Here is a 27,738-nt window from a genome sequence, read left to right as displayed (position 1 = left end):
ATGGGGTATTTGGGGGCAGCTAGGTGGCGCAGTAGATAGAGCACCAGCCTTGAATTCAGGAGGACCTGAGTTCAAATCTGATCTCAGACACTTAACACTTCCTAGCCTTGTGTGACCCTGGGCAAGTCACATAAGCCCTGCCTCAGAAAAAAAAAAAAAAAAACAGAATAGGGGTATTTGGGTTATTTGGTTTTTGTTGACATTTAGTTTATAATTTGGAAAAAAAATCATTTTGAAGAAAAAACAAAGAAAAAGAGTCCCCAGCTGTTGAAATCATGAGAAATACTTAATAACTGTCTCCCATCTCATTCTTTCAAAGCTTGGCCCTATTCACCGGAAGGCTGACCTCAGGAGGAAAATATAACTCTTTCTTCATATCAAAGGCCCTTAGGGATTCTGGGATTCAGGCCAATTCACCCATAGGCTGGGGGGCTTTTAAAGTTGAAGACAAGTATAGTTCAGCATAGGAACCTCAGGGAGTTTGGTCACAGATGTGACAAGCTATAAACAGCTGCTTGTGCATACAGCAGGAGAGAGATAGCAGATCGTTCCTTGCCTTTACCCAGAAGCAATGAAGCTGATATTAAATCAGCCCCAGAGATTTCCTAATGGGCCCCTCCACAGCCCTACTGTGGAGTTGTTGTTGATTACTGATTCTCTGCACATATGGCAAAGGAGATTGTGCAAGACCTGCTATCCTAAAGAACTCTCTCTCCACCCTGCTCTTATGTGTGAGTGTATTTGTCTCCCTTTGTATCAGAGTCTCAGGCACAAAAAAACTTTATGAGGGAACTCCAGTCCAGAGATTCTCATTTCTTGCATTTCCAGCTAGAACTCTGTTGGTCTGTACATGTCCATGTGTCAAGGGGGAAGTTACAAGGGAGAGAGGATAGTCTAAACTGGTCAGATTTTTAGGAGTTGCTAATGAATACTGGTCGTAGACTAATCTGGAGAGAGTCCTTCTGAGAATACAGCCCTGAAGTCCTAAAAGGAACTCTGGTCTAAGAGAAGATACAGTGTCCTCATAAATTCTGTATAAATTGTGAAACAAAACAAGAGCATAGCTGGATCAAGCTAAAAGGATCTGATGAGTGTGTAGCACAATCCCATCATTTTGCAGTTAGGGAAACAGAGGATACTATACTTGCCAATATACTTACTTCTCAGTTACCAGAAAGGAAGCAAGAGGTTATGAAAAGATGAGAAAAATTAACCAGGGAATGAGAACCAGATATGGTGAATGAAACTCAATTGAGGTAGAATTTGTTGTGTGTCAGGAACTATGTAAGAGGTTGAAAACATTCTATTGGAGGGGAGAGGGGGAGAGATGACCTGTATATAAAAAATACAAACCATATATAAAGTAATTTGGGGAGTAGGGAACTAACAACTGAGGGGACGTCAGAAAAGGCTTCTTATGGGAGGTGCCTCTTGTCTTGAAGAAAGAAACCTTTGGAGGTGAGAAGGAAGGAGTACATACCAAGCTTGAGGGACAGTTTGTTCAAAAGCATGGATGGCATGCAAATGAACAGCAAAGTGGGCAGTTTGACTGGAATGTCAAGTATATGAAAGAATAATGTGAAAGAAATCTAGAAATGTAAGCCAAGGAAAAGATTGTAAAGGACTTTAAATGAAAAACAAGAATTTCATTGATTATACCTCCTGTGTACCCCCTTAAAGAGCAACAGTTGGAAAGAAAATATTAAGTAGGAGCTGGGTGATGGGTTCAAGTTCTGGTTTTGTCCTAATTCACCATATTACCTTGGGAGAAGTCCCAACCTCTATCTGGGCCTCAGTTTCCTCATTTGTAAAAGAGAGAATTTCATAAAGTGGAAAGGGATGACCCAGGAGGCACTGGATTACCCTCTACCTGAAAGTCTTCAAAGAAAAGCTGAATGAAATTTGGTTCTGTAAGAGGTTTGGTCTCTAAGGGCTCTTTCATTGTTAATATTTTCTGGCTCTATTATACCTGAAACAGGAACATGGAATTTATTTCTGCTAGGTCAATTATTATCAGATTTTGGAAGCCTAGGGGCTACCAATTCTATAACTCTACCAAAGTTCTTAGTGTCCAGAAGGCTCTGATCCACCGGTGTCAGTTGCTTCCATATCCACTTGTAGTAGGAGATACAAGTCGAAAGATCCACCAGCCGAATGACATCACACAGGCCCTAAATTGTTGAGGAAAATGGTAGGGTGAATCCCAGAGACTTGGGTCAGTGTAGTTCTGGAGATGAACTAAGTATAAAGCCACTGTAGAAGGGACCCGGGGACTCAACTTGTAAAGGACAAATTATCAGATTCAAAATAGGAGGTACATGATTGTAATGGAAAATATTAAGAAATTGTTACAAGAAATGACAAGCAATATTATTTTAGAAAAACCTACAAAGATTTATATAAACTGATATAGAGTGAAGTGAACTGAACCAAAAGAACACATACACAGTAGCAATATTGGTTGATGAACAACAGTGAAAGACTTAGCTATACATCAAACTTAAAAAGATTTTAATCAAGAGAGAATTCTATTTTATCTCAGCCATGTTAATATTATTTTAGATATAGATATATGTATATAAAAATGTTTATGTGTATGCAAATTATGTAGATATGTGTGTATATATATATGTGTGTGTGTATAGGGCTGTGTGCATGTATATATGTGTGTATATATACATATTTTATATTGTTATATTATAAAATTATATTGTTATAAAATATATATATTTTTAAACATTGTTATTATACATAATATATACATAAATATATTTGTGCTTAACTGCTTAGGGGAAGAACAAAGTGCACATCACAGAACAAAAGGAAACCTACAAGGATTTTGTATGAATACAAAATCTTCTATCATTATATATGCTTTCTTGAAATGGAAATTTTTTGTTACATATTTTTTAAAATTTATTTTTAAAAAAATTTTTAATTTTTATTTACTAGATATATGCATGGGTCATTTTACAACATTAACAATTGCCAAACCTTTTGTTCTAATTTTTCCCCTCCTACCCCCCCCAGATGGCAGGTTGACCAATACATGTTAAATATGTTAAAGTATAAATTAAATTTTGTTACATATTTTGAATTCTTTCTGATGTTTTGATGGGCACATGACAATGCTTTGTTTTGTTTTTCTATCTTTTTCTGTTTTGTTTTTTTCTTATTTTGCATTTAAGTTTTAAATAAATAAATACATTAAAAAAAGACTTAGCTATTCTCAGTAATACAATAATCCAAGTCAATCCCGAAGGACTCATGATGAAAAATGCTATTTACCACCAGAGAAAGAACTGATGACATCTGAATAAAGATCATAACATACTAATTTTCACTTGTCGTTGGAGCTTTTTTCCACAAAATGACTAATATGGGAATGTTTTCCGCACAAATAAACTATACAGGAGTGCTTACTGTCTCAAGGATGGGGGAGGAGAGAGAGAAAATTTGGAATTTAGATTTTTTTAAGAAATAAATGCAAATTTTGTTTTACATATTATTGGGTTGAGATTTTTTTTAAGATGCAAAATAGGAAACATTTTTATATCACTGGAGATGCAGAATAGTATGGAGGTGGGGGGAAGGGGGGGAGTCTGAACTAAAAGACAAAAGAATTGGGTTCCAGTCCCGACTGCTACTGTGGATCCACAGGGAAATCACTTTATTTCTCTGAACCTCAGTTTCCTCTTCTGTAAAATAGACATAATAGTTGTCTCCCTCACAGAGTCATAACATAGGAAGTGCTTTGTCATTTCTTTCTGGGACTCAAAGGGAATCATCACTATGTACTGAATCTACAAGTCTCGGAACCATAAGGGCACCATCTAGAGGCAAAGACTAAGGCTTACACGACTATCTCCCCCCTCCCCGAAAGTCGGGGTCTGGGGTCTCCGGGGCTACAGTCAGCTGAGAGCGGAACCCGCAAAAGCGGGTTTGATATCAGCAGCAGATCGCTCTTCCCCTCCTTCGCCTAATGCAAGCTCCCCAACCTCCTTCCTTCTGACGCCCGTCTTCAGTATCCACTTACTGCGCCTGGGGCCGCTGGGATAACTCTCCCCAGCCCTGGCTCCGTTCCCACCCCCGCATCCTCCTCCCCTCCGGAGTAGTGATCTATGAATGAGAGCCTTCTTTCTCCCGTCTTTGTTTTAGTGAGGACCGAGTGAGAGGCCCTGGCATGGATGGGCCATGGATCTGTTAACTATCTCATTTTATTATCATCACCCTCAAAACGACTCCTCTGCAGAAAATCCCTATTGTTAGACAACACCATCCTTCCAGTCACCCAGATTCAGAATGCGGTGATATTCTTGATGAGTCATTCTTCCTCAGCCTTGATAGCCAATTAGTGGCTAAATCTTACTGCTTGTTCCTCCACATATCCATTCTGTGGGATGTCATCATCTCTTTCTGGCCTTTTACAATAGCTTCCTAATTGGCTTTCCTGCTTCAATTACCTCTCCACTCGAATCCATCTTCCATACACAACTAACAGAGTAATTTTCCTAAAGCCTAGGCATGATCATGTTACTGTTCTTATGGATAAACTTCAGTGGCTCCTATTGATTCTAGAGTCAAATATTATTCTCTATCTCATCCTTTTCCAATTTCTACTTTTGTGTGCATAATGATAGACATAATTATCACCATAGTGGTACCTGCAAGTAATTATTAGTATGGTGGTACCTGCATACAATTATTAAAAAATGTTTGTAGCATCCCTTTTTGTAGTGGCCAGAAACTGGAAACTGAGTGGATGCCCATCATTTGGAGGATGGCTGAATAAATTGTGGTATATGAATGCTATGGAATATTATTGTCCTAAAAGAAACTATCAACAGGATGATTTTAGAGAGACCTAGAAAGACTTCAATGAACTGATGTTAAGTGAAATGAGCAGAACGAGGAGATCATTGTCACAGCAACAACAAAATTATATGATGATCAGTTCTGATGCACGTAGCTCTCTTCAACAATGAGATGATTCATACAAGTTCCAATGGTCTTGTTTTTTTTTTCTCCCCAGATTATTTTTACCTTCCAATGGTCTTATGATCAAAAGAACCTTCTACACCCAAAGAGAGGACTGTGGGAACTGAGTGTGGTTCCCAACATAGCATTGTTGTTGCTTGCATTTTATTTTCTTCATCATTTTCTTTTCCAATTTGATTTATTTTTTCTTGTACAGCAAGATAATTGTATAAATATGTATGCATATCTTGGTCTACTTGCCATCTAGGGGAAGAGGATAGAAGAAGGAGGGGGGAAAACTGGAATACAAGGTTTTGCAAGGATTAATGTTGCAGAATTATCTATGCATATGTTTTGAAAAATAAAAAGCTTCACTTAACCTCAATTACCTCAGCAAAAAAAAGGAAAGAAAAAAAGAAAAGCTTTAAAATAAAAATAAATAAATAAATAAAATAGTCTGGTCCTTTATTTTTAGTAGTATTTTATTTTTCAAAAAAGATAGCTTTCAACATTCACCTTTGTAAACTTTGTATTCTAAAATTTTCTCCCTTTTTCCCCCTCTTCCCCATCCCTAAGACAGTAAGCAATCCCATATAAGTTAAACGTGCAATTCTTCTAAACATATTTCCATATTCATCACCTGCATATCATTTGTAAATAAGTCAAGGAATACATATTGAGAATGCAAGCTTAAAATCTTTTTACTTATAGGATTTTGTGAATTTTTTTAAGTTTGGAAGTCACTGGTTTGGAGGAATCAACCCAATTCAAAGAATATTTATTAAATGTCTATTGTGAGTGAGGCATGACGGTAGGTACTGAAAATGCCTACCCTCAAGGAGTTTGTGTTTTTCTGGGATGAATGAGTAGATGTTATTAATATGAAGTTGTGACTATGAACAGGCAACTTAAATTTTAATTCAATAAATATTTATTAGCAATAGGCCAGACACTGAATTAGGTGCTACAAATACAAAGACAAAAACAAAAAAAGTTCTGCTGTCAAGGAACTTATGTTCTACTAGTGGGAAAATAGTATATACATAGATTAAACAAATATCAAATTCTTACAAAGTAAAGACAAAATAATCTGAAGCAGGAGAGAAAAATAACTACTGAGTGGGGCATGGTAAGGAAGGATCAAGAAAGGTCTTGAGTAAACTATGACTCTTAGATCCCCAGAGGGAAGCATAGGTGAGAAGGGAGAGCATTCCTGAAATGGGCATACCCTGTCTAATGCCCTGGAGATGGGAGATGGAATGGCATGCATAAAAAACAGCAAAGAGGCCAGACTGGAATATGCAATGCCTAAGAGGAAATAATGTGGAATTAATCTAGGAAAATAGTTGGAGCCAGATTGTAAAGGGCTTTAAATGCCAGACAAAGGAGACTGTCTGTATTTTATCCCTGAGGCAACTGAGAGCTTCATGAACTGGAGACATGATCAAATGTGCTTTAAGAATATTAATTTGGGAATTATCTCTGTATCTATCTGTCTGTCTGTCTCTCCTCTCTCTTACACACACACACACACACACACACACACACACACACACACACACACACGACCAAGAGCCCTACCATAAGAGATAAATAGATAAATGGTCTAAGGAAATGAACTGTTTTCAAAAGAATTACTAACAACATATGAATTATTCCTCCAAGTCACAAATAATATAAAAAGGTCATTTAAAAACTTTGAGGTTATACCTCATATTTTTTTAAAAATTGTAAAGATTATAAAAAATTGAAATATTAAAAGAATTATAGGAATTCAGGCACACCGATATGCAGTTGATAGAGCTGTGATATGGTCCAATCATTCTGAAAAATAGTTCAGAATTATAACCAAAAGAAATCACTAAAAAATTCTTCACAAACTTTTGACCTGCTAATACCATTACTGGGCAAATCTTTCAAAAAAAAAAATCCTCTCTTTCTAGTACTGGCTGAACTTTCATTTATTTTTTGACAGTACTCTTTGTTCCCTATTGCTGCTCCTGGCTTCTCCTTCTTCAACTTTCATTCAGGAACCTGTCCTCGAGATTCACTTAATCCATATCTACTCCCAATAAAAATTCTGGGAATTATCTCCTACAGCCATCCACAACACTCCTTTTCTTTCTTCAGTGAACTCTATCTTTCTCACCTCTGTAACTTCTGCCCTCATACTAGGGAACTTCAACATACATACCCATATTCCCTTAAACACCCTTATTATCACTTCCTTAATTTGTTCATTTCACATAATTTATTTCTTCATCCTACCTCAGCCACATCCAAAGTTGGTCAGACTCTTGATCTTACCATTACCCACACAAATGTCCCACCTTCCATGTTTATGAATTCTGAAGTTTCCTAATCTGCTCAAAATTTATGTTCTACTTAATTCTGCTTTGTAACTCCAAACCCTGTTTTTCATCCACATTATGATTACCAATCTCTCAGCTCCTCATTTCTTTTCCAGGCTATCACCTGAAAGTCAGTCGCCTCTCTTCCTCATCTTGATCTCTTGGTAAACAAGTTCAACTCTACACTGTTCTCATCTCTCAAGTTCCTTGATCCCTTTATCTTAACAGTGATCAAGCCCTGCCAAGCCTCAGTCTGGGATGAACTCTCCTATCTGATACCTCTGTCCCTACACGTATTAATGAATAAAGCTGAAGAAAATCATGAAACCATAATGATTGGATCCATATAGATTTGTTATGTATCCTCAACTGATGCCAGCTTTTGTGTTTTGCATTTTTCATCAAATTAAATAAAGTCTGTTCTACGTTTTAGGACTGTGTGTGTGTGTGTGTGTGTGTGTGTGTGTGTGCTCGCACGCGCCCGCAGCTTGTATAAGCCTTGGAGGGGGGTCTCTTCCTTTTAGGGAGAGACTAGACACAAACCAAATTCTGATGTTCAAGAACAAGGGCAAAAGTTCAGTCATTCAATGAAGGCAATCCTTTTATGCCTCCCTAATTAATGTACCACTCTAGAGCAGCTCTTCTTCCAAACCTTTCATCCCTCCTCAAAAGTCTCCTAGCTACCCTTTACCCCACACCAAGCCAAGGAAGATTTGGGAATTATATCTGTATCTATTTCTCTTACACATACACATACACACACACACACACACACACAGAGGACCAAGAGAGCCCTGCCGTTGGCTCTTGGGTAAGGCCTTGTATTATTTCACTGAAAAAATTAAGAGGCAAAAATTGAGCTCTTCTAGAGCTCTCTCTTTCTTCACCCCTCTTACTTATCCCACAACATCACTCAGATGCCTTCTGCTACAATCTCTTCTTCTTCCTCATCTCACATATTGAGGTGCTCCTTTCTCCTTGCCAAGGCAAACTCTTCTACATGCACAGGTGAGCCCATTCCATCCTATCATCTCCAGTAGATTCTCCTCCTTATCATCCTATCTTCAATATCTCTTTGTCTACCAGCTCATTCCTATTGCCTTATAATATGTGCTTGTCTCCCCTCATTCTCAACTCCTCTAATTTGATAGATATGTCTATTTCTGCTAATTGTATTGCCTTTTGTGGTTGTCTTTGAGAAGATCTTTTAGAAAAGGAGTCTCTACTTCTTTTCTTCTTAAGTCTCTGCAATCTGACGAGACCTCATCATTCAACTAAAACTATTCTCTTCAAAGATATTAGTGGGGCAGCTAGGTGGCGCAGTGGATAGAGCACCAGCCTTGAATTCAGGAGGACCTAAGTTCAAATCTGACCTCAGACACTTAACACTTTCTAGCTGTGTGACCCTGGGCAAGTCACTTAACCCCAGCCTCAGGGGAAAAAAAAAAAAAAAGTTATTAGTGATCTAATTGCCAGTGATCTCTAATGGCCTTTTCTCAATCCTCATTCTTTTTGATCTCTCTGAAGCTTTTGACACTGCCAATTGCTCTTTTCCTTCACATTTTCTTCTCTATTTTAGGACATTATTCCTCTTTCTGGCTCTCCTTATCTATCTAATTGCTCCTTCTTAGTTTCTTTTGCTTCATCCAAGCTATGCCTACTAACTGTGGATGTCCCAAAGCTCTGTCCTGGACTATACTATTTCTCTTAGTGATCCATCAGTTCTCATAAATTAAATAATCTTTATGATGATGATTCACAGATCTACTTATCTAGTCCTAATCTTTGTGTGGCTCTTCAGTATTCAACTGTATACTAGATATTCAAATTAGATGTCCCAGAGACATCTCAAACTCAACATATTTAATAAAACTGAACTCATTATCATCCTCTCTCACCCAAACACTCTTGTCCTCCTGACACTCCTATTACTGTTGAGGATACTATTATCTTCCAGTCACCCAAGATAATATTTACTCCTCACCAACTGTCACCCTTCCATATCTGTCACCAAAGCCTGTCAATTTCATTTTCAAAATGCCTCTCAAATATACTCCTTCCTTCACACTGCCACCATTCTAGTTAGGCAGGCCTTCATCACTTCATAACTGGACTATTGAAATAATAGTCTGTAGAGGATCTGCCTGCCTTCTCTCCCCATCAGTCTATCTCTCAAATAATCTTCATAGATTCTTCAAGTCTGACCATGTCACTCCCTGCCTCTCTTCTAGATCAAATCCAAAACGCTCTGTGTAACATCCAAAGGCCTTCACAACCTGGCTATTCCCTATATCTTACCTCCTCTCATCTTCCTTCTTCTCATCTGGGATCTATTGACTCTTTTCTCCCCCCCAAAAAAAATGCTCTCTCTACTTCAGACATTTCCCTCCATGCCCAGAATGTTGTCCTCCATGTCTAGAATGCTCTCCCTTCCCATCTTGTCTCCTGGCTTCCCTGGCTTCTTTTAAGTTCCAACTAAATCCCATCTTTTGTAGGAAGCCTTTCCTGATTCCCCCTTAATTCTGTGCCTTCCCTCTGTTATTTCTTACTTATTATATATGTATATATATGTATGAATATTATATATATGGCTTGTTTATACATAATTATTGGAAATAATGTTGTCTTCCCTATTAAACTGTGAATTACTTGAGAGCTGGGATTGTATTTTGCCTTTCTTTGTGTCCCCAAGAGTGGCTAGGACATAGCAGGTACTTAATAAATGACTGATGGGGCAGCTAGGTGGATAGGATGAGGTGCAGTGGATAGAGCATCAGCCCTGAAGTCAGGAGGACCGGAGTTCAAATCTGATCTCAGACACTTAGCACTTCCTAGCTGTGGGACCCTGGGCAAATCATTTAACCCCAATTGCCTTAGGGGAAAAATGCTGATAAGGCAGAAAGAGGGGCTCAAGAATACCAAAATCTCCATAGCAACATTTTTGTGGCAGTGAAAAAAAGGGAATCCAAATATTTGCCTTTTTATTGGGGAATTATTGAACAAACTGTGGTCTATAGGTGTAATTCAATGTTATATCATAAAAACAGCAAATGTAAAGAATTCAGAGAATCATAGGGAGACTTTTATGAACTAGTAGAAAATGAAGCAAGTGGAGCCAGGAAAATTATGTACACAATGGCTACAATATTATAAATAAAAGTAACATTAACACACTGATTAATTACAATGACTAATATCCCTGCTGTTCTCCGTGTAAAGGTAGGAGGGTGTCCAGTGTGGTAAATTCTGTCGGATATGGTTGCTATGTCTCTTGGTTATTTTTTTTTTCATTTTTATTTTCAGTTCCAAATGTTCTTCCCTCCAACTTTTTCCCACCCACTGAGAAAGCAAGAAATATGATACCTATTATACATATACAGTCATGCAAAATATATTTTGGAATTGACCATGTTCAGGGAGCGGGGGAGAAAACAAGAAAAATAAATAAGGAAAAAATATGCTTCATTCTGTACTCTGAGACCATAAATTCTCGATCTGGGGGGTGGATAGTTGTTAGTTTTATTTAAATGTTTTCTTTTGTGTATGGAAAGGTTCAGTGGCTTAAGGAAATGACTGGTATAAAAACAGAAGATATTTAAAAAAACTTCCAAAAAAAAAAAAACTTTTAAAACTTACTGGTTATAATTCACTGTTTTCTGAGTTGGGGAAGATACAAAATGTCAATAATTACTCAAAGTCTTTAAGGTCTATAAAGCAGGTCCTGCACTTGCAAAGAATGGGAGCCATCAACATACTATACTTTTGCATACTATAAGCAAATTAGGAGAACTCTCTCAGAGCTATGGAGAAAGAAATAATTTATTTATGGTCAAAGAACCAGTGAACATTATAAAATAAAAAATGGATAATTTTAATTACATTAAATTAAAAAGTCTTTGCACAAACAAAATCAATGCAGCCAAGATTAGAAGGGAAACAGAAAGTTAGAGAAAAAATTTTATAGCCAGTGTTTTTGATAAAAGCCTTATTTCTAAAATATATAGAAAATTGATTCAAATTTATAAGAATACAAGCTATTGTCCAATTGATAAATGGTCAAAGGACATGAACAGACAAATTTCAGACAAAGAAACTAAAACCATTTGTAGTCACATGAAAAAATGCTCTAAATCACTTTTGATTAGAGAAATGCAAACTGAAACAACTGACCTGCCACTTCACACCTCCCAGATTGGCTAAAATGACAGGAAAGAAATATGATGAATGTTGGGAGGGGATACGGGAAAACTGGGACACTAGGGCATTATTGGTAGAGTTGTGAACTGATCCAACCACTCTGGAGAGCAATTTGGAACTATGCCCAAAGGACTATCAAACTGTGCATACCCTTTGACTCAGCAGTGCCACTACTAGGTCTGCATCCCAAGAGATCATAAAAGAGGGGAAAACATATGAAAAATGTTTGTAGCAGCTATTTTTGTAGTGGCAACTAGAAATTTGGATGGATGCCCCTCAGCTGGGCATGATATGAGTTATGATATATGAATGTAATGGAATATTATTGTTCCGTAAGAAATGATGAGCAGGATGATTTCAGAAAAACCTGAATAGATTCATATGAACTGATGCTGAGTAAACAGTACAGAGTAACTGTAAGGGGCCTTTAAATGGGTGCCACAGTGCATCAGGAGATTGAGGCCCGGAAGTAATTTCTGTGGATATTAGGACTGCCCTTGGGCGGGATCCTGGCCATATTGAGATAGCTTCCTAATGGGTGACTCTCTCACTGATTGGCTGTGTGTGTGACTTCACAGGCCCTATGTAAGCCCACTGCAGGCAGCAGGCGGTCCTCTTTAACCTCCTACTCTTCACCCTGGGCTTCCTAGCTTGGGTGGCCAAGCCAAGAAGGATAGCCAAAAGAGGTAAGGGTTTTGGTAGTGAACACATGGGTCTTCTGACCAGGTGTTCACTTGGGAACCAACAAGTCAGGGCATCAGTTAGGGCATTATGTGAGGAGGTATAATAAAGGCTTTTAAGATTACACGTGGTTGTCCTTGAGTGCGCTACCGGTCATTAAGCTATAGATTCAAGAGATTGTGACCAGAGACCTTTGAAGGCCTCAGAGGAGGCGAGCCGGGTAGAGTTCACAATGCAGAGGACGGTGGTCAAAGGTACTCTAGTGGGTCTAGGACAGACTAGTAATTGTAACTGCCAGAAGAGCATGTTACAAATGGCGCCCAACGTGGGGTCAGAAGACCCATGTGTTCACTACCAAAACCCTTACCTCTTTTGGCTATCCTTCTTGGCTTGGCCACCCAAGCTAGGAAGCCCAGGTGAAGAACGCCAGGTTAAAGAGGACCGCCTGCTGCCTGCAGTGGGCTTACATAGGGCCTGTGAAGTCACACACACAGCCAATCAGTGAGAGAGTCACCCATTAGGAAGCTATCTCAATATGGCCAGGATCCCGCCCAAGGGCAGTCCTAATATCCACAGAAATTACTTCCGGGCCTCAATCTCCTGATGCACTGTTGCACCCATTTAAAGGCCCCTTACAAGTAACAGCAAGATTATGGGCTGATCAATTGTGAGGGACTTGACTCTTCTCAATAATGAGGTGATTCAAAGCAATTCCAAAAGACTTGGGACAGAGAGAACCATCTGCAGCCAGAGAAAGAACTGTGAAGACTGAATGTGGATCAAAGCATAGTATTTTCATCTTTTTGTTGTTACTATTTATTTGTTTAGGTTTTTTTCCTTGTGTTTTTTGTACAGCATGACAAATATGGAAATATATATAGAAGAACTGCACAAGTTTAACCTATATCAGATTACTTACTATTTTAAAGAGGGTGTAGGGGGAGGAGAAGGAGAAAAATTTGGAATACAAGGTTTTACAAATGTGAATGTTAAAAACTATCTCTGCATTATTTGGAAAAATTAAGTACTATTCAGAAAGGAAAAAAGAAAAAAAAAAAAAGGAGCAGCTAGATGGTACAGTGGATAGAGCACCAACCATAGAGTCAGGAGGACCTAAGTTCAAATTTGACTTCAGAAGCTTAACACTTCCTAGTTGTATGAACCTGGGCATGTCACTTAACCCCAATTGCCTCACCAAAAAAAAAAAAAAAAAAAGAGTTAGATCCATTGGTATGTCTTTTATCAGAAGGCCATCATCTAGGTTGATTTACAAACTCATTCTGAGTTTTCATCTCCAAAATGGGGATATTAATAGTACCTACCTCCCAGAATTTTGGCAAGGATCAAATGAGATAATTTTGTAAGCCTTAATGTGTTATAGAAATGCTAATTATTATTATTATTATCATAATCATTATGATGATGGTGATGATATCTCCCTTTCTTGCCATGGAAAACTTACTTTATTTGTCTAATAGACTCTGATACAAGTCCTTTGTGTTATGGATTAAGCATTGTCTCTCAGATTAAACAGAAGTCTATTCTACATTTTAGGTCTGTGTGTGTGTGTATATGTGTATTACCTCTGTGCTTTTTGGGAGTTCTTTTTAGGGGGAGACTAAGCACAAAACAAATTCTGATATTCTGAGAATGAGGGCAAAAGTTCAGTCATCCTGTAACCTAAGATAGCCAACCAATCAAAAAGTATTTAGGTGCCTACTATGTACCAGGCAAAGTCTCTGCCCTTCAGAGCTTACTTTCTAAGGAGGGAAAAGTGGAAAGGTGGGAAGTTAAGAGGAAGGAGAGAGGGAGACATCATGCATATTTATTGATAAGTATGTAAATACAAGGAAGTTAAGGAAAGGCAGGGTGTTAGCAGCTAGAAAGAATAGGAAAGGCTTTTTTTTTTTTCTTTCTCTTAGTTTTTTTTCCCTTTTGTTGTGATTTTTTTTTCTCCCACAGCATAACTACTATGGAAATATGTTTAAAATGATTGTACATTTATAATTTATACTAGAATGCTTACTATCTTGGAGAGGGAGGAGCTAAGGGAGAGAGGGAGAAAAAATTTGAAACAAAATCTTGCAGTAATGAATATTGAAAACTATCTTTATATGTCATTGGAAAAATAAAATACTATTGAAGGGGGGGAAAGGAAAACATTCCTTCATGTAGAAGGCTGCATTTGAGCTGAGTTTGGAAAGAAATCATCAATTCTAAGAGACAAAGGGGAGGAAATTATGAATTCCAGGCAGAGAGATAGTCAGTGCAAAGGTATGGAGCAGGGTGCTATTTTTGAGCAACAGCAAATCACAAAGTATATGAAAGGAGTAATTGTAAGAAAACTAAAAAGAAAGAGCTCAGGGTGTGAAAAGATTTAAATGCCAATATTGTTTATATTTGCTCCTGGAAGAAATAAGTAGATGGATTTTATTGGATAGGGAGGTGACAAGATCAGAGCACTTGAGTAAAATCATTATGTCAGCTGTGCAGAGGATAGTTTGGAGTGAGGAAACATTCTTGACACAGGAGACCAAAATAAGACGTTGTTGTAATAGTACAAACAAAAGGTGATAAGGGCCTAATCTGGATTGAGTGCTGTATGAGTGGTGAGAAGGCCACAGAGATGTTATAAGTCAACATTAAGATATGTCAACAGGTCTTCAAGGGAAAGACTATATCTGAATTAAATTATATATTATTAGACTCAAACCCAAAGTTCTAGCCTATCAGTAACTTTTTGGATTCTGGTAAAGCCAATCACTAGGTTAGCTATTGTTCCCAGCTCTATGGCATCTGCAGATTTAATGAGTGTGCTATTTATGCAAGTCATTGATAAAAATGCTAAATAGCTCCAAGTGTCAACAGGAGATTCCTGGTGCTCTCCAACAGAAACCTCCTGCCAACCTGGCATTGACTACTCTGAGTCTTTGCCTTTCAACCAGAAACAGGCAAGTCTTCTGGTGAGAGGTAGCTGTTCTTTGAAAGAAGGTTAGAAACCTGAGAGAGAGAGAGAGAGAGAGAGAGAGAGAGAGAGAGAGAGAGAGAGAGAGAGAGAGAGAGAGAGAGAGAGAGAGAGAGGGGTCAGGAAGAAGTGCCTTCTTGTGTAAAGGGAAGGCAAAGAAATGCTATGTATAGGGAGCCACTAAATTAAGAGGGTAGTTTGATTAAAATGGAGACAGACAGGAGGGGATAAAATGATTAAATTCCACACTGAAAAATTTGCTTATATCTTAGAGAAGGGGGTCTTAACCTTTCCTTTGCCCTGGACCCCCTTGATAGTCTGGTGAGTCTATGGCTACCTTCTCAGGATAATGTTTTTAAAAGCATAATAAAGTTTTAATTTTTTGTCTTAATTTATTTTAATATTTTATATTTTAGTATTAAGTATTTCCTATTTTAGCATTAAGCAGAGGTTCTTAACTTCTTGTATATCCTGGACTGATAAAGTCTATGTTTTTAATTGCATAAATTAAAACTTATTTTGTTTTAATATTTAGATTTTTTAGGATTACAAAGGAAAAGAATTATATTAAAATACAGTTATCAAAATATTTTTTGAGTTCACTGATTCTAGGTTAAGAAAAGAATCCTTATCCTAGAGGCACTCAAAGTCATTGAAGAAAAGAGTAATTTGTTAAAAAAAAAAAAAAAAAAAAAAAAAAAAAAAAAAGATTTAGATTGCCAAATCCATTGAATCTAGAACTGCAGCTCTGGGTCACAAGTCACAAGCTGAGATTTCCTTAGGGATACTGGAAACAGCATTAATCATAGTTTCAAATGAAGAAAGCTCCATATTTTGTAGTATTTCTAAAAAATTTTCAATAACAGAATTTTAAAATATTTTTTGTTTCAAGATTGCTATGGTTTTATTTTTTTACATTTTAACTATTTTTATTAGTTATTTTTTGTTGTCCTCTGTTATCATCTATTATTGCCTAGTTTTTTAGGGTCTATGTTTAAGCATTAGCAATGACTGAGCATAGAGAATGTCCTCTTAGTATTAAGGCAAATATGAGCCTAAGTGAACGTAGAGCAATTGTATTTTAGACATGATTTTAAGCCCAAAGTTGATCAATCATTGTAGGTCTGATTCCTCACAAAGGATCATTGATTTGGGGGGGAACATATGGACCATAAGCACACCATTGAAAGGATGTTATCCTGAGTAGAAAATATTTGAAGAGCTTTAAGGAAAGTATTCTGAAAAGAGGACAATATAACTATTGGCCTCTGTTAGCTCTTTGAAACTATGGAGTCTTCCCCAGGAATGTGCAAACTATGGAGTCTTCCCCAGGAATGTGCAAACTATGGAGTCTTCCCCAGGAATGTGCAAACTATGGAGTCTTCCCTAGGAGTGTGCAGAATTGGGATGCAGACCATTATTCTCAAAGTCTTCAACCTTCTTGATCTCTTCGCTGCATTTGACATTCTTGACCACCCTTTCCTCCTGGATTTTCTTTCTTCCTCTGAGTTTTCATAATATTGTTCTTTCCCTGATTCTCCTACAACCTGTCTAAAAACATTTTCTCCATCTTCTTTGCTGTTTCATCATGCCATCTAACCATGATGTCCCAAGAATGTCTAGGACAGAATCTTGGGACTTTCTTCTCACTTTCTCACTCTCTCTCTTTTTTCTCTCTTTTTTCCCTCTCCCTATCCCTCTCCTTCCTTCTCTTTCTCCCTCCTCCTTCTCCCTCTCCCTCTCTTCCCTCTTCCCTCTCTCTCTCTCTCTCCCCCACCCTTTTCAAATGAGATGTTTGTAAAATACTAAACAGAGTACTTGGTACATAGTAAGTGCTTAATAAATGCTTAATCCATTCCCTCTGAACAATCTCCCTCACCCCAAATATTCAATCAATTGACAAATCTCAGGCATTTCTATCTCCATATCTCCTATATACTTTCCCTCTTTTCTCTACTGAAACAACTGCCAACCTTACTTCACGTTTTTTTATGACCTCCTCTAGCTTGTATGGCAACAGCCTAACTGGCATATTGTCTCAAGTCTCTCCCCACTTACATCTGAAAGCAAGAGCCAAGAAACATGGGCAGCTAGGTTACCACAGTGGGTAGTCTTCTAGGGCTAAAGGTCAGGGAAATCTGTGTTCTAATGGGTTTCAGATAATTATTTTTTGTGTGATCCTGGACAAGATACTTCAAAATTCTGTTTACCTCCATTTCCTCATCTATAAAATGGGAATAATAATAGTACCTATCTGGTAGGGTTTTTGTAAAAAGAGAGTGAAATAATAATTATAAATTATTGCATTTAGCACAGTGGCTGGCACATAGTAAATACTATATAAATTTTAATGATGATGATGATGGGGAAACCAAGAAATAGAGGGAAAGTTCCCACTTCACCCTTTAATATTATTATGAATTATGGGGAAAGGTGTTCTCTTCCTTATAAGGAAGGGCCAAACCCAGAGAACTGGGAAAACAGAAATCTCAGATAAAAGAGTTGCTTGATTCTCTCACAGTTCTTAGAATTTCCACCTACTAGTTATACAAGAGTTGTCCCCGAGACTAGGACAGACAGTTTATATCTCTAGAGAGGAAAGATTCATTAGAAAGGGAAGAAGAGTTTCCTTGATTTACTAATCAGAATATTTGGCTTTTTGTATTTTCTAGTAAGTGAAATGTAAGTGTACTATAATCTTTAATTCCTTAGACTAAGAGCTTGCATAGGAGCAAAATATATTTTCATTTGTTGTAAAGATCTGGCCACAAGCCAAATTCTGATGATCTAGGGGTAAATTTGGAAAGGGCCAAAAGAGGGATTTTTTTTGAGATTGAATCAAGTGTTAAGTGCTGACGTATGTGAACAAGACTACCATCTAGTGGGCAAATAGTGAAATTATGTCTTCTGGGTTTGAAGTCAGAATGGATCTATGTATATTACGTTGTGAATACAAAAACATATAATATCAATAGCCATTGAACATTTAATGTTTCAGCAATAAGCCACAACTTCCATTTTTATGTTTAATATTTATTTATTTCAGCTGAGGAAAGGATTTGGAGGAGAAAATAATAGATTCTGGTTTTGGATGTATTGAATTTGAGATGCCTGTGAGTGACATCTGGTTCAAAATTTCCAACAGGTCAGTCTCCTCTGTTCCTCAATATAGGACTGTAGCTTGATACAGCATGCATATATAGATTTGGTAATCATCTACATAGAAATGATCATTGAACCCATGGGACTAAATAAGATCATAGAGGAAGAGAGTACAGACAGTGCTTGGTTCAGGACAAGACAGCCATTACTAGCAGGAGTGACATGAATAAAGAACTGGCAAAGGAGATAGAGAGTGGTCAGACAGGTAGAAGAGAAAACTAGAGAATAAGCAGTATCTAGTAGGAGAAAGTGATGAATTATTGAATGCTGCAGAGAGGTCAATAAGGACGAAAGCTGGAAAAAAATGTCATTAGATGAGGCAATTGTTAACTTCAGAGAAAACAGTTTCAGCTGAAGAACGAGGTTGAATACCAGATTACAGAAGATTTGGGAGACAAAGAGGCACTGAGTATAGATTTTTCAGAGTTTATCTGGGAAAAGAAATCTAGAATGATACCACCTAGCAGAGGTGGTAGGATCAAGAGAGAGGCTTTTTTAAGGACAAGAAAGAGATGAGTGTGTTTATAAGCAGGAGGAAAGGAGACAGCATATAGAGAAAGATTAAAGATTAGAGAGTAGGAATAAAATGAGCCAAGTCTTCTGGAGAAGACTTGGGATATAGGATCAATGATCTTGGTAAGGAAAAGGGCCTCTTCCTTGTAAGAAGCTGGGGTGGAGAAGATGGGTGGGTGTGGGTCATTAGGAGAAGAGGAGAAAAGAAAATTCTCATCTAATGGCCTTATTTGAGAAAGGTGGCAAAATGCTTGAGTTAAGGTCCCCAGCAGAAAGTAGCGTAAGTAGGCTTGAGGAAAAATGAAGAGATTTAGAGTTGGTTAGAGAATTGATTATGAAAGAATGATGTTTCTCAGTCATCTTTACATCCTTTGTTCATAATTTGCAAGCTAAATATACATACATAAATATGCATATATATATATATATATATATGTGTGTGTGTGTGTGTGTGTGTGTATTTTATGTACATTCCTTTAGTGCTAAAGCGCACACCCTCTTTCAAAGTGGCCTGTCATTCTCTACACTCTCCATCTCCCCCAGCCCCTTAACTTTTCTGTATTCAACTCTCACCTCAGTGACAAACATGATAAAGCCTGAATCCGTCACGTTCCGAGATATCACCTGCCCAAATGGGAACTTCTCCACTTTGCAATGACTCGCCACTGTCGAGAGAGCCTTATGAGACCATGTCTTAAAGAGACTGTGATCCCTGAAGAAAAAGGATATTATAGGTCATTTCCTTCTCTGAGCCAAGGAAAAAATTCCTTGTATATTCCTTATGCATCACCCTCTACCCCTTTCCTTCCTAGAGACACAACTAAGGCAGAGCAATAAGGGCTTTTCCTAGACTGTTAATATCTAAAAAGCAGAATTATCCTTCCCATGTCTTTGTATCCAATCATACTTCACTACTCCACCCCACCCCACAATCCTCATCCATTTTAACTGGTCATTCTACAGCATAAAAACTTTCTGGCAACCAAATATACTAAATGTACTAAAATGTACTAAACTCCTCCCTCCCAACTCCAGACCAGCTCTATCCTTACCCCTTCATTTACTCCAAGTGAAAAAAAAAAACAAAAAACTACTCATGTTTCTGTCCCTTGATCCCCTAGAATTTAATCACCCTCTGGAACTTTAGGAAGTTATTTTACCCTTTTCCCTGAAATCAATTGTTCCAGCCATCATGTCCCCCAACTAAAATACACCTAGCACAATTGCACCTCCATTTTTCTTACCTGAGTGATCCATTTCTTCCATAGATACATCCTTGACCTTTCCATTTCCCTACATCCTAGAGCACTTCTTTGCAACATGCAGTCAATGCAATAATATTTGAATCTATGCTGTCTAGAAATATTTGATTGTCTTGCCTCTTCTACTAGAGATGTTAACTGTGCCTTGAGGGCAGGGTCCATGTAGTAATACGATCAGAGATTTAGAGCTAGAAGGGATTTTTTAAGAACTTAGAAGTTTATACTCTAGGATCCATGAATTTTTTTTTTATCTCTTAATAGCAATATTGAAATGTGATTGCTTTCTGGCGTCTCAAAATGTGTTTCTTCCAGCATTCTCCTTTTTATTAGCAAATATATTCCTACTCTCCTCCCCTTTATTCCCCTCCCTTCTCTCCTTTCTCCTTCATAGGGTATAGCTATGATTTTCCATGAAGTCAGTATTCTATAATTATTTGATGAGTCAATGGTTGATTTACCTGAAGAAATTAAACCGAACTTGAAATTCTTTCTTCACCTCTTCATCTATTTCATAACCAAAGAAATCCTCCTTGTCCACAACGAGTAATTCTGTGTCCTCCATACAGACTACAGTGGCAATCCTCTCACAGCCAGTCAATAAAGCCATTTCCTGTTGGTGGGGGATAAAAAAGGAGCTCTCTCTTCATGCCTCCCAGTCTTCACACTCCAATTCATTCTATACCATTGCCAGATTAACCAATCAATCAACAGGTATTTATTTAGTATATTTTACATGCCAGGAACTGTGCTGAGCACTGGGGATTCAAAGCAAAGCAAAAGCAAAAACAAAAATAGTTTTTGTCCTCAAGGAGCTTAATGGTTCTAATGAGTTAGACAACCTAGCAAAATCAGGTGAATACAGAACACATATAAATGATATTAATAAGTAAATAGATAAAATGAATACAGAGCAGATGGGAGATAATCTCAGAAACTATGTCACTAGTAGTTGGTGGGGGTGGAAAGAACAACTACCAAAGACCTCCTGGAAGATAGAGTGTTTGAAATAAGTTTAAAGGAAATCAGGGGTTCTAAAAGTCATAGGTCAGGAAGGAGATCATTCCAGGCACAGAACACAGCCAAACCATGGAAATCTGGAGACAAGAAACATCATGTTATATGAGAGGAAGAGCACAGGCAGTTTATAGATGTTGTAGAAGTAAAATGTCAAAGTCTGGAAAGGGAGAAACAAGATGTGAAATGCTATAAATACAAACAGTTAATTTACATTTGACCCTGAAAGTAATAGGGAGTCACTGAAATTTCCAGAGCAAGAGAGTAATGATGGTTATTTACCTTTTAGGAAAGTCACTGTTGGGGCAGCTTTGTGGTACAATGGATAGAACACTAGCCCTGACATGAGGACCACCTGAGTTCAAATTTGACCTCAGACTAGCTAACTAGCTGTGTGATCCTGGGCAAGTCTCAACCTGATTGTCTCTCATCAAAATACAAAAAAATGAGGGGAAGTCATTTCCCCCCCAAAAAAAGATGACTGAGTAGAGGATGATTTTAGATCAGAAGGACAATTAAGAGTCCAAGCAAGAAGTGATGAGGGACTAAACTAGTGTGGTATGTTGTGAATAGAGAAACCAACATATTCAAGAGACATTGCAAAGAAAACATATGATAAGATTTGGGAATGATATTGGTGTGTGTATATGTGAGAGAGAGACAGACACAGACACAGACAGACAGACAGAAACACAGAAAGGCATACAGATAAGGGAGATCAGAGACAGGTAAAGGGATCAAGAGTAGAAAATGACAATAAGATTGTATACTTAGAAGGACAATGCTATGATAGGGAAGTTCAGTTGAAACGAGCATTTTAGGGGAAAGATTGCAAGTTCCATTTTAGTCATGCTAAATTTAGGATACTAATAATAATGAACATTTATATAGCTCTTATTATGTGTCAGACACAATGCTGAGCTTTACAATTATTGTCTAATTTGATCCTCACAACAATTCTGGGGGGTAGATGCTATTGTCATGCCCATTTTATAGATGAGAAATCTGAGGCAGAGAGAGATTATGACACAACTAAAGTTACACAGCTAGGAAGTGTCTGAGGGCAGATTTGATCTAAAGCCTTCTGGACTCCAAGTCCCAGAACTTCCTATGCAGGAAAAAAAGGGTAACTCAGGATAAAAAAAATAGGATTAAGTATAAATGGGAACTGTCTGCAAAGAGATAATAATTGATGAGATAGTGTGGAGAAAAATTAGAAATGGGCCTAGGACAGAACCATGGGGAACATCTACAATTAATGAACATGACAAAGATGAAGATTCAATAAAAAAAAACTACAGGGAATCATCAGATAGATAGATACAAGAAAGCAACCACAGAAACTAAAAAAGACAGTATTCAGGAGGAAGAGGAGGGGGGCAATAGTGTGAGAAACTGCAGAGTCCTTGGAGGATGAGGATTTGGGGAAGTGGGCCATTAGATTTGACAATTAAAAGATCATTGATAACTTTGAAGAGAGCAATTTCATCTGAATAGTGGAATCAGAAGTCAGATTAGAGACATTTTAGAAGTGAGAAGAAAGGAAAAGAATATGTCAAGTATAGAAGGTATTTTGCCATGAAGGGAGGAAAAATATGGGAAAATACCTGATGGTTATAGTAGTATGATGCAGTGGAAGTTTTTTAATAATGGAGAAAGTTTGGGTGCATTTACAGACAGGAGGGAAAGAGGTAGCAGATAGAGAAAAATAAAGTTTAAAGAATGGGAATGATAGAAGAAGAAATCTACTGGAAAAGATGAGAAGGAATAGAATCAAAGGATTATGTAAACAGGAAGAAAGTCACCTCTTCCTCAGAGTCTGGAATGAATGAAAAGATAGTAGGGAACAATGATAGAGAAATACAAGATGAAGGAAAGAAAATGCCATCATATTTTTCAATGAAATAAGAGATGGGATCCTCATCAAAGAAATCAAATGGATTGGGAAGGTTAAGGAAAGAAGAAAAGATTTGGAACAAGTTTTTAGTCAATAGGGTTGGGAAGGAGGAAGAGGATTGCCTTGCTGTAGACTGGGCCCAGTTGAAGTTTGTTGTTATAAATTTATACAGGACCATAACCTGCATAATTCTGGCCCAAAACTTCTGCCTTAGGAATTTTTCTAGCACAATCCTGCTTTGCTTCTCTCTAGCTGGGCTTGTACCTTGAGAATATCATCCTTTCAGGGAATCAAGAATGCCATTCTCACAAACCCCACCAGATACCAACTTACTCCAAAAGATGAACCCTTGCTGAGCAAGTCTGGGTGTGCATCGAGGAAGGCACTGCTCCCATCTTCATCTGAAGTCACAGCAACTGTCCCCAAGTAGATGAAGTAGAAACTGGTGCCCTTATGCCCCTTCTTAAAGATCACACGCCTGCGGCCAAACCTAAGAAGCAGCATATAGACTACCATTTGGAGAGCAGTAGAAAACTGAACTTGATGGTAAGGTCTGCTCTCAGGTCTTCTTTTGGAAAAGAGACGAGTAGAGTCTCTACACCCTTCTTCCTTCTCTCTGGCATTAGCCTAGCCTAACCTAAAGAGGCTACTTCAGCTCTGTACAGCTCCTAGGACTGTCCCTTGTACCAGCCCTTCTCCTTAGAACTTCCTCTCCCCAAAAAGATGGAAAAGGGAAAAATGATGGGTCAGTTAGGGAAGGAATCTGCTAAGGATGCAGTTAAATAATGTGGATCAATAAAACCTAAAAATATCCTGACTCCTTACTTATCTCTCTTTTACAATTTACGACCTCAGAGGCTGTTATTAGCTTGTAGATTAAAGCCCCAAATTTTCAGTATAAAAAATTCTCCCAAATTTCCTTTTATTACTAGGTTCTCTTAGAGGCTAGTCTGTCAGATATGGTATAAATAAACTCTTTTGTAACTATAAGAGAATCTCTTTTAATTCTTTCAGAATGTGAACCATGACTCTCACATACTTCACTACTTCTAAGCTTGGTGTAGGGGGCCTGAAACCTGCTGTTTAGAGGATTTTTCAGCTAGATCTAAAAATGCTGCTTCTAAATGGGATCACAAGCCTTAGTTCAGGTAAGTGTTTGCTTCTGAGTGCAATACCTTAATAAGAGGATCTGTGACACTATCAGAAGGCGGCTGGATTTGGAGACTACAAGACCTGAGTTCAAGTCTTGCCTCTGATACTAATGCATGGGCTTCAATTTCCTCACCTGTTAAATGAGGCAGTTGGACTAAATAACTCTAAGGTTCCTTCCAGTTCTAAATCCATGTCTCTAACATAAAGATCAAAACAGGACCTGAGGATTTCACTGACAGAGAAAACTCCCAGCAGAGGAAAATACTTCTTCCAATGAAGATCAGTACCTTCTCTGCCATTTAGTCATAGAGAGTTGTCTAGATTAGTGATATTACACTCAAATAAAAATGGGACTTCTATACCAAATATAAGGACCTTTGCTAATTGCATTTTTATTTGCAAAGCCAGATATTAACATTATCAATATCAGTATTTTTGTTAACTGCTTCCCAATTACATTTTAATCTGGTTTGAGCTACATTTGGGTATGTAGCCTCTGGCTAGATATTTGACATAGCTAGAGCACTGAAAGGCCTCAGGTCACACAAGCAGAATGTGTCAAGAGACTGGACTTGAACCTGGATCTTTCTTGCTAGTACACCAGTTCGCTAGCTGTTTAGCCATGGTTCCTCAGAGATTTGCTTAACATAGTTGTTTCTTAATATTTATGAATCAAAAGAAATTTTCCATGATTCAGAGGCTTAATTCAATTGTTATCTCCTGTCCAGCATCTTTTCTGAGCCCCTAGGCTGGAAATGAGTCTTCTTTATTCTGCATTACTCAAACAATAACTGCTTTTAACACTCAACAAGCTTGTTCACAATCAATCTTGCAATGTAGTGATTAGTATATGTCTCATTCCTCCTATTTGACTGGGAATTCTTGCAAGGTGAAATAAAAAACTCTTATAAGCAGTCATAGAATTCTAGCTGGAAAGCATTTGAGGCCCATCAGTTGAATCTCCTTTTACAGATGATCAAACAGAAGCTCAGAGGATAGCCTAAGGTCACATAGAGAAATCCAGAATCAGGAGCAGGATCCTCTGACTCTGTATTCATCTCTGCCTCCCCAAAGATGCTCTATATATGGCCTTACATATAGTAGACGTGGGAATAAAATGTTTGTTGAATGAATTAAGAGATTAAGGTTAGATCTATTAGTAAAAATGCTATTAACAATAATATAGTAGCTGCCCTACTTTAGAGCAACTAGGTTAAACAGTGGATAGAGCATCAAGCCTAAAGTCAGGAAGGCTTCTCTTCCTGAGTTCTAATCTGGTCCCAGACAGTTACTAGCTATGTGACCTTGAGCAAGTCACTTTACCCTGGTTGCCTCAGTTTCCTCATCTGTGCAATGACCTGAAGAAGGAAATGGCAAACCACTCCAGTACTGTTGCCAAGAAAATCCTAAATGGAATCACAAAGAGTCAAACATTACTAAAATGACTGAACAACAATAATAATAAAAACATTTTCTTCAGAATACAACCCTTTAAAATGGATAATATAATTATTACACCCATTATTCTCACCCATTGAGAAAATTAAAATTCAAGGAGATGAAGTCACCTGACCAAAAAATTGTGGTCTGTGAGACCCTGAAACAAATGAGCTATGGAATCTGGCATCTCATTCTCTCAATCTCATGAAACAAATGATCCCAGGGACCTCTGGGTACAACCATTGTCTGGGTTTTCTCCAGAAAAATCTCCTAGATGAATTCCCTCTCCAGCTACTGCAAAACTCTCAAGGGCAACCTGAATCAGATCAAAATGTCAGTGAGAAATGTTTAACAGAATTAAAATACAGTACAACATAATGTTCCTTTGTGGTTTTATGTCAGGATCTCTTTCTATTTGAGTGTGATACCAGTGTACCACAATATGCTGAGAAATGGGAAAGAAATGTGATTTTGGTGGCAGAGAACCTGGATTCAAATTCAACTTCTGACTTTTTCTACCTGTATAAGCTTAAGCAAGACATTTAACCTTCATAGGCCTCCGTTTTGTGAAATGAAAAGATTGGACTTCATAGATGGCCTCTGAGGTCCCCAGACTTATGGTGAAATGATTGCTTAGTCCTTTCTTATGAATATTGCCCTTACTGAAGCAGTCTTTTGCATTTTCAGTTCTGACTTTAAGGAAATTTTTTCTTTCAGAACCATGATAAACCTAGGCAAATGGGGCTTTATTCTGGGCGGCACACTTCCTCCATGAAATCCATGAATCATCATGGCTTTTAGGTCTTTGCTGACCCAGACTATTATAAATCCTAACTCCTTTGAGGAATGAAAGGATGGCTCAACATTTTACCTGTTGCTGACCAAGTGCCATTGTCCACTGTTCTCCCCACTCCCAACTGGTTTTTCCCCATAGAAATATTAAAAAAAATTCTGTGTCCCCCTCTTGGGAGGTTTGCTCCTCCCCAGAAGCAAAAGATGACTAGCCCAGGAGTTGGCACTGACCGTTCATAGCGGACGACTTTGGCCAGCAGCAGCTGGACCCGCTGGCTGTAATTCCAAAAGCTTTTCAATCCCCGCAGAAAATTACAGAGACTGTTGATTTCACTTTCTTCTCTCCACTCTGGCCTCTTCCGAGTAATTTCAATAGCTCTTCTAGGGAAATGTTCCTGGAAAGAAAAGAGGTGGTATGATCCAAATCCAGGCCTGAGAGAGCCCTTTTCTTCCCTGGCCAGATTTCTCTTCCCATCCCTTGGTACTGGCTTTTTCTTGTATCCCAGTCTCCTCCAGTAGGGAAAAGCAGGAAATCTCCCTACTACCTTCCATGCATATTCTTAACGTCATGCTTTTGCTCATACCACTCTCTTTTAATGCCTGTAACACCCTTCCTCTGCCCCTAACTAAATACTATCCATCCCATTAAGTACCCAGCTCAAACACTCATATCATCTGCCACTAACTTGCTCTGTGAACTTGACCAAGTCTCTTCTATCTCAGCCTGTTTCCTCATCTTTATAGATAATTTCTAATAATTCATAGATCCATCCCCTCATGGGGTCTTGGTTACCTATTTGTTTCAATGAATATAGACTCCAGAGTTCTATTTGGTTCTTACAATATGACATCTTATATTCTAGATCTCTCCAGAGAATGAATCTAGATTCATTCTGGCATTCTCTCCTGTGGGTTCCTCCTATAACATTTACTCTGGAAGCTCATCCACTGCCTCAGTAAGTGTGTGTGTGTGTGTTAGCTCTCTATCAGACTTCAAACCTCAGGGTGTGGGGTCTCATGAGGGAGAAGAGTCTATCATTCACAGTCAATCATGGTCCTCCTCACCCCAAACAAAATTAGTAAGCAGCAATTGTTAGGGCTTATAGTGGGGTATAAGAGGAAGGACAGAAATTATTTTCCTCCTTTCTTCTTTCCCTCAATGAGTAGCTCAGGACTTGTTAAGAAAAGCAAAGGAGAAGAGGAAGGAATAATAAAAAGGGAAAGAGAACAGCCTATTTCTCCCTCCCCAACATCAATTAAGTGACAGCAGAAACTGAGTCATGATGGTAAAACCAAGAATTAGAGAACAACTGAGATCCATCATACAGATGAGGT

General features: G+C 38.0%; 1 protein-coding gene across 2 annotated transcripts in view; it reads right to left on the bottom strand.

The window, feature by feature from the left end:
* Positions 1-27,738, bottom strand: part of CNBD2 (cyclic nucleotide binding domain containing 2) — an 88,974-nt gene that overhangs the window by 29,289 nt on the left and 31,947 nt on the right. For both annotated transcript variants that reach the window (XM_074292535.1, XM_074292536.1), the window contains exons 4-8: positions 26,635-26,798; positions 23,353-23,509; positions 20,567-20,718; positions 19,420-19,558; positions 2,057-2,171 (exon numbers count right to left, since the gene is read on the bottom strand). In XM_074292535.1, coding sequence (XP_074148636.1) covers positions 2,057-2,171; positions 19,420-19,558; positions 20,567-20,718; positions 23,353-23,509; positions 26,635-26,798 — 727 coding nt within the window. The remainder of the gene's footprint in view (positions 1-2,056; positions 2,172-19,419; positions 19,559-20,566; positions 20,719-23,352; positions 23,510-26,634; positions 26,799-27,738) is intronic.

The sequence above is a fragment of the Sminthopsis crassicaudata genome, chromosome 2, assembly GCF_048593235.1.
Source record: "Sminthopsis crassicaudata isolate SCR6 chromosome 2, ASM4859323v1, whole genome shotgun sequence".
In the NCBI taxonomy this organism is placed as follows: Eukaryota; Metazoa; Chordata; class Mammalia; order Dasyuromorphia; family Dasyuridae; genus Sminthopsis; species Sminthopsis crassicaudata.
This window is presented reverse-complemented; position numbering and strand designations above follow the sequence as displayed.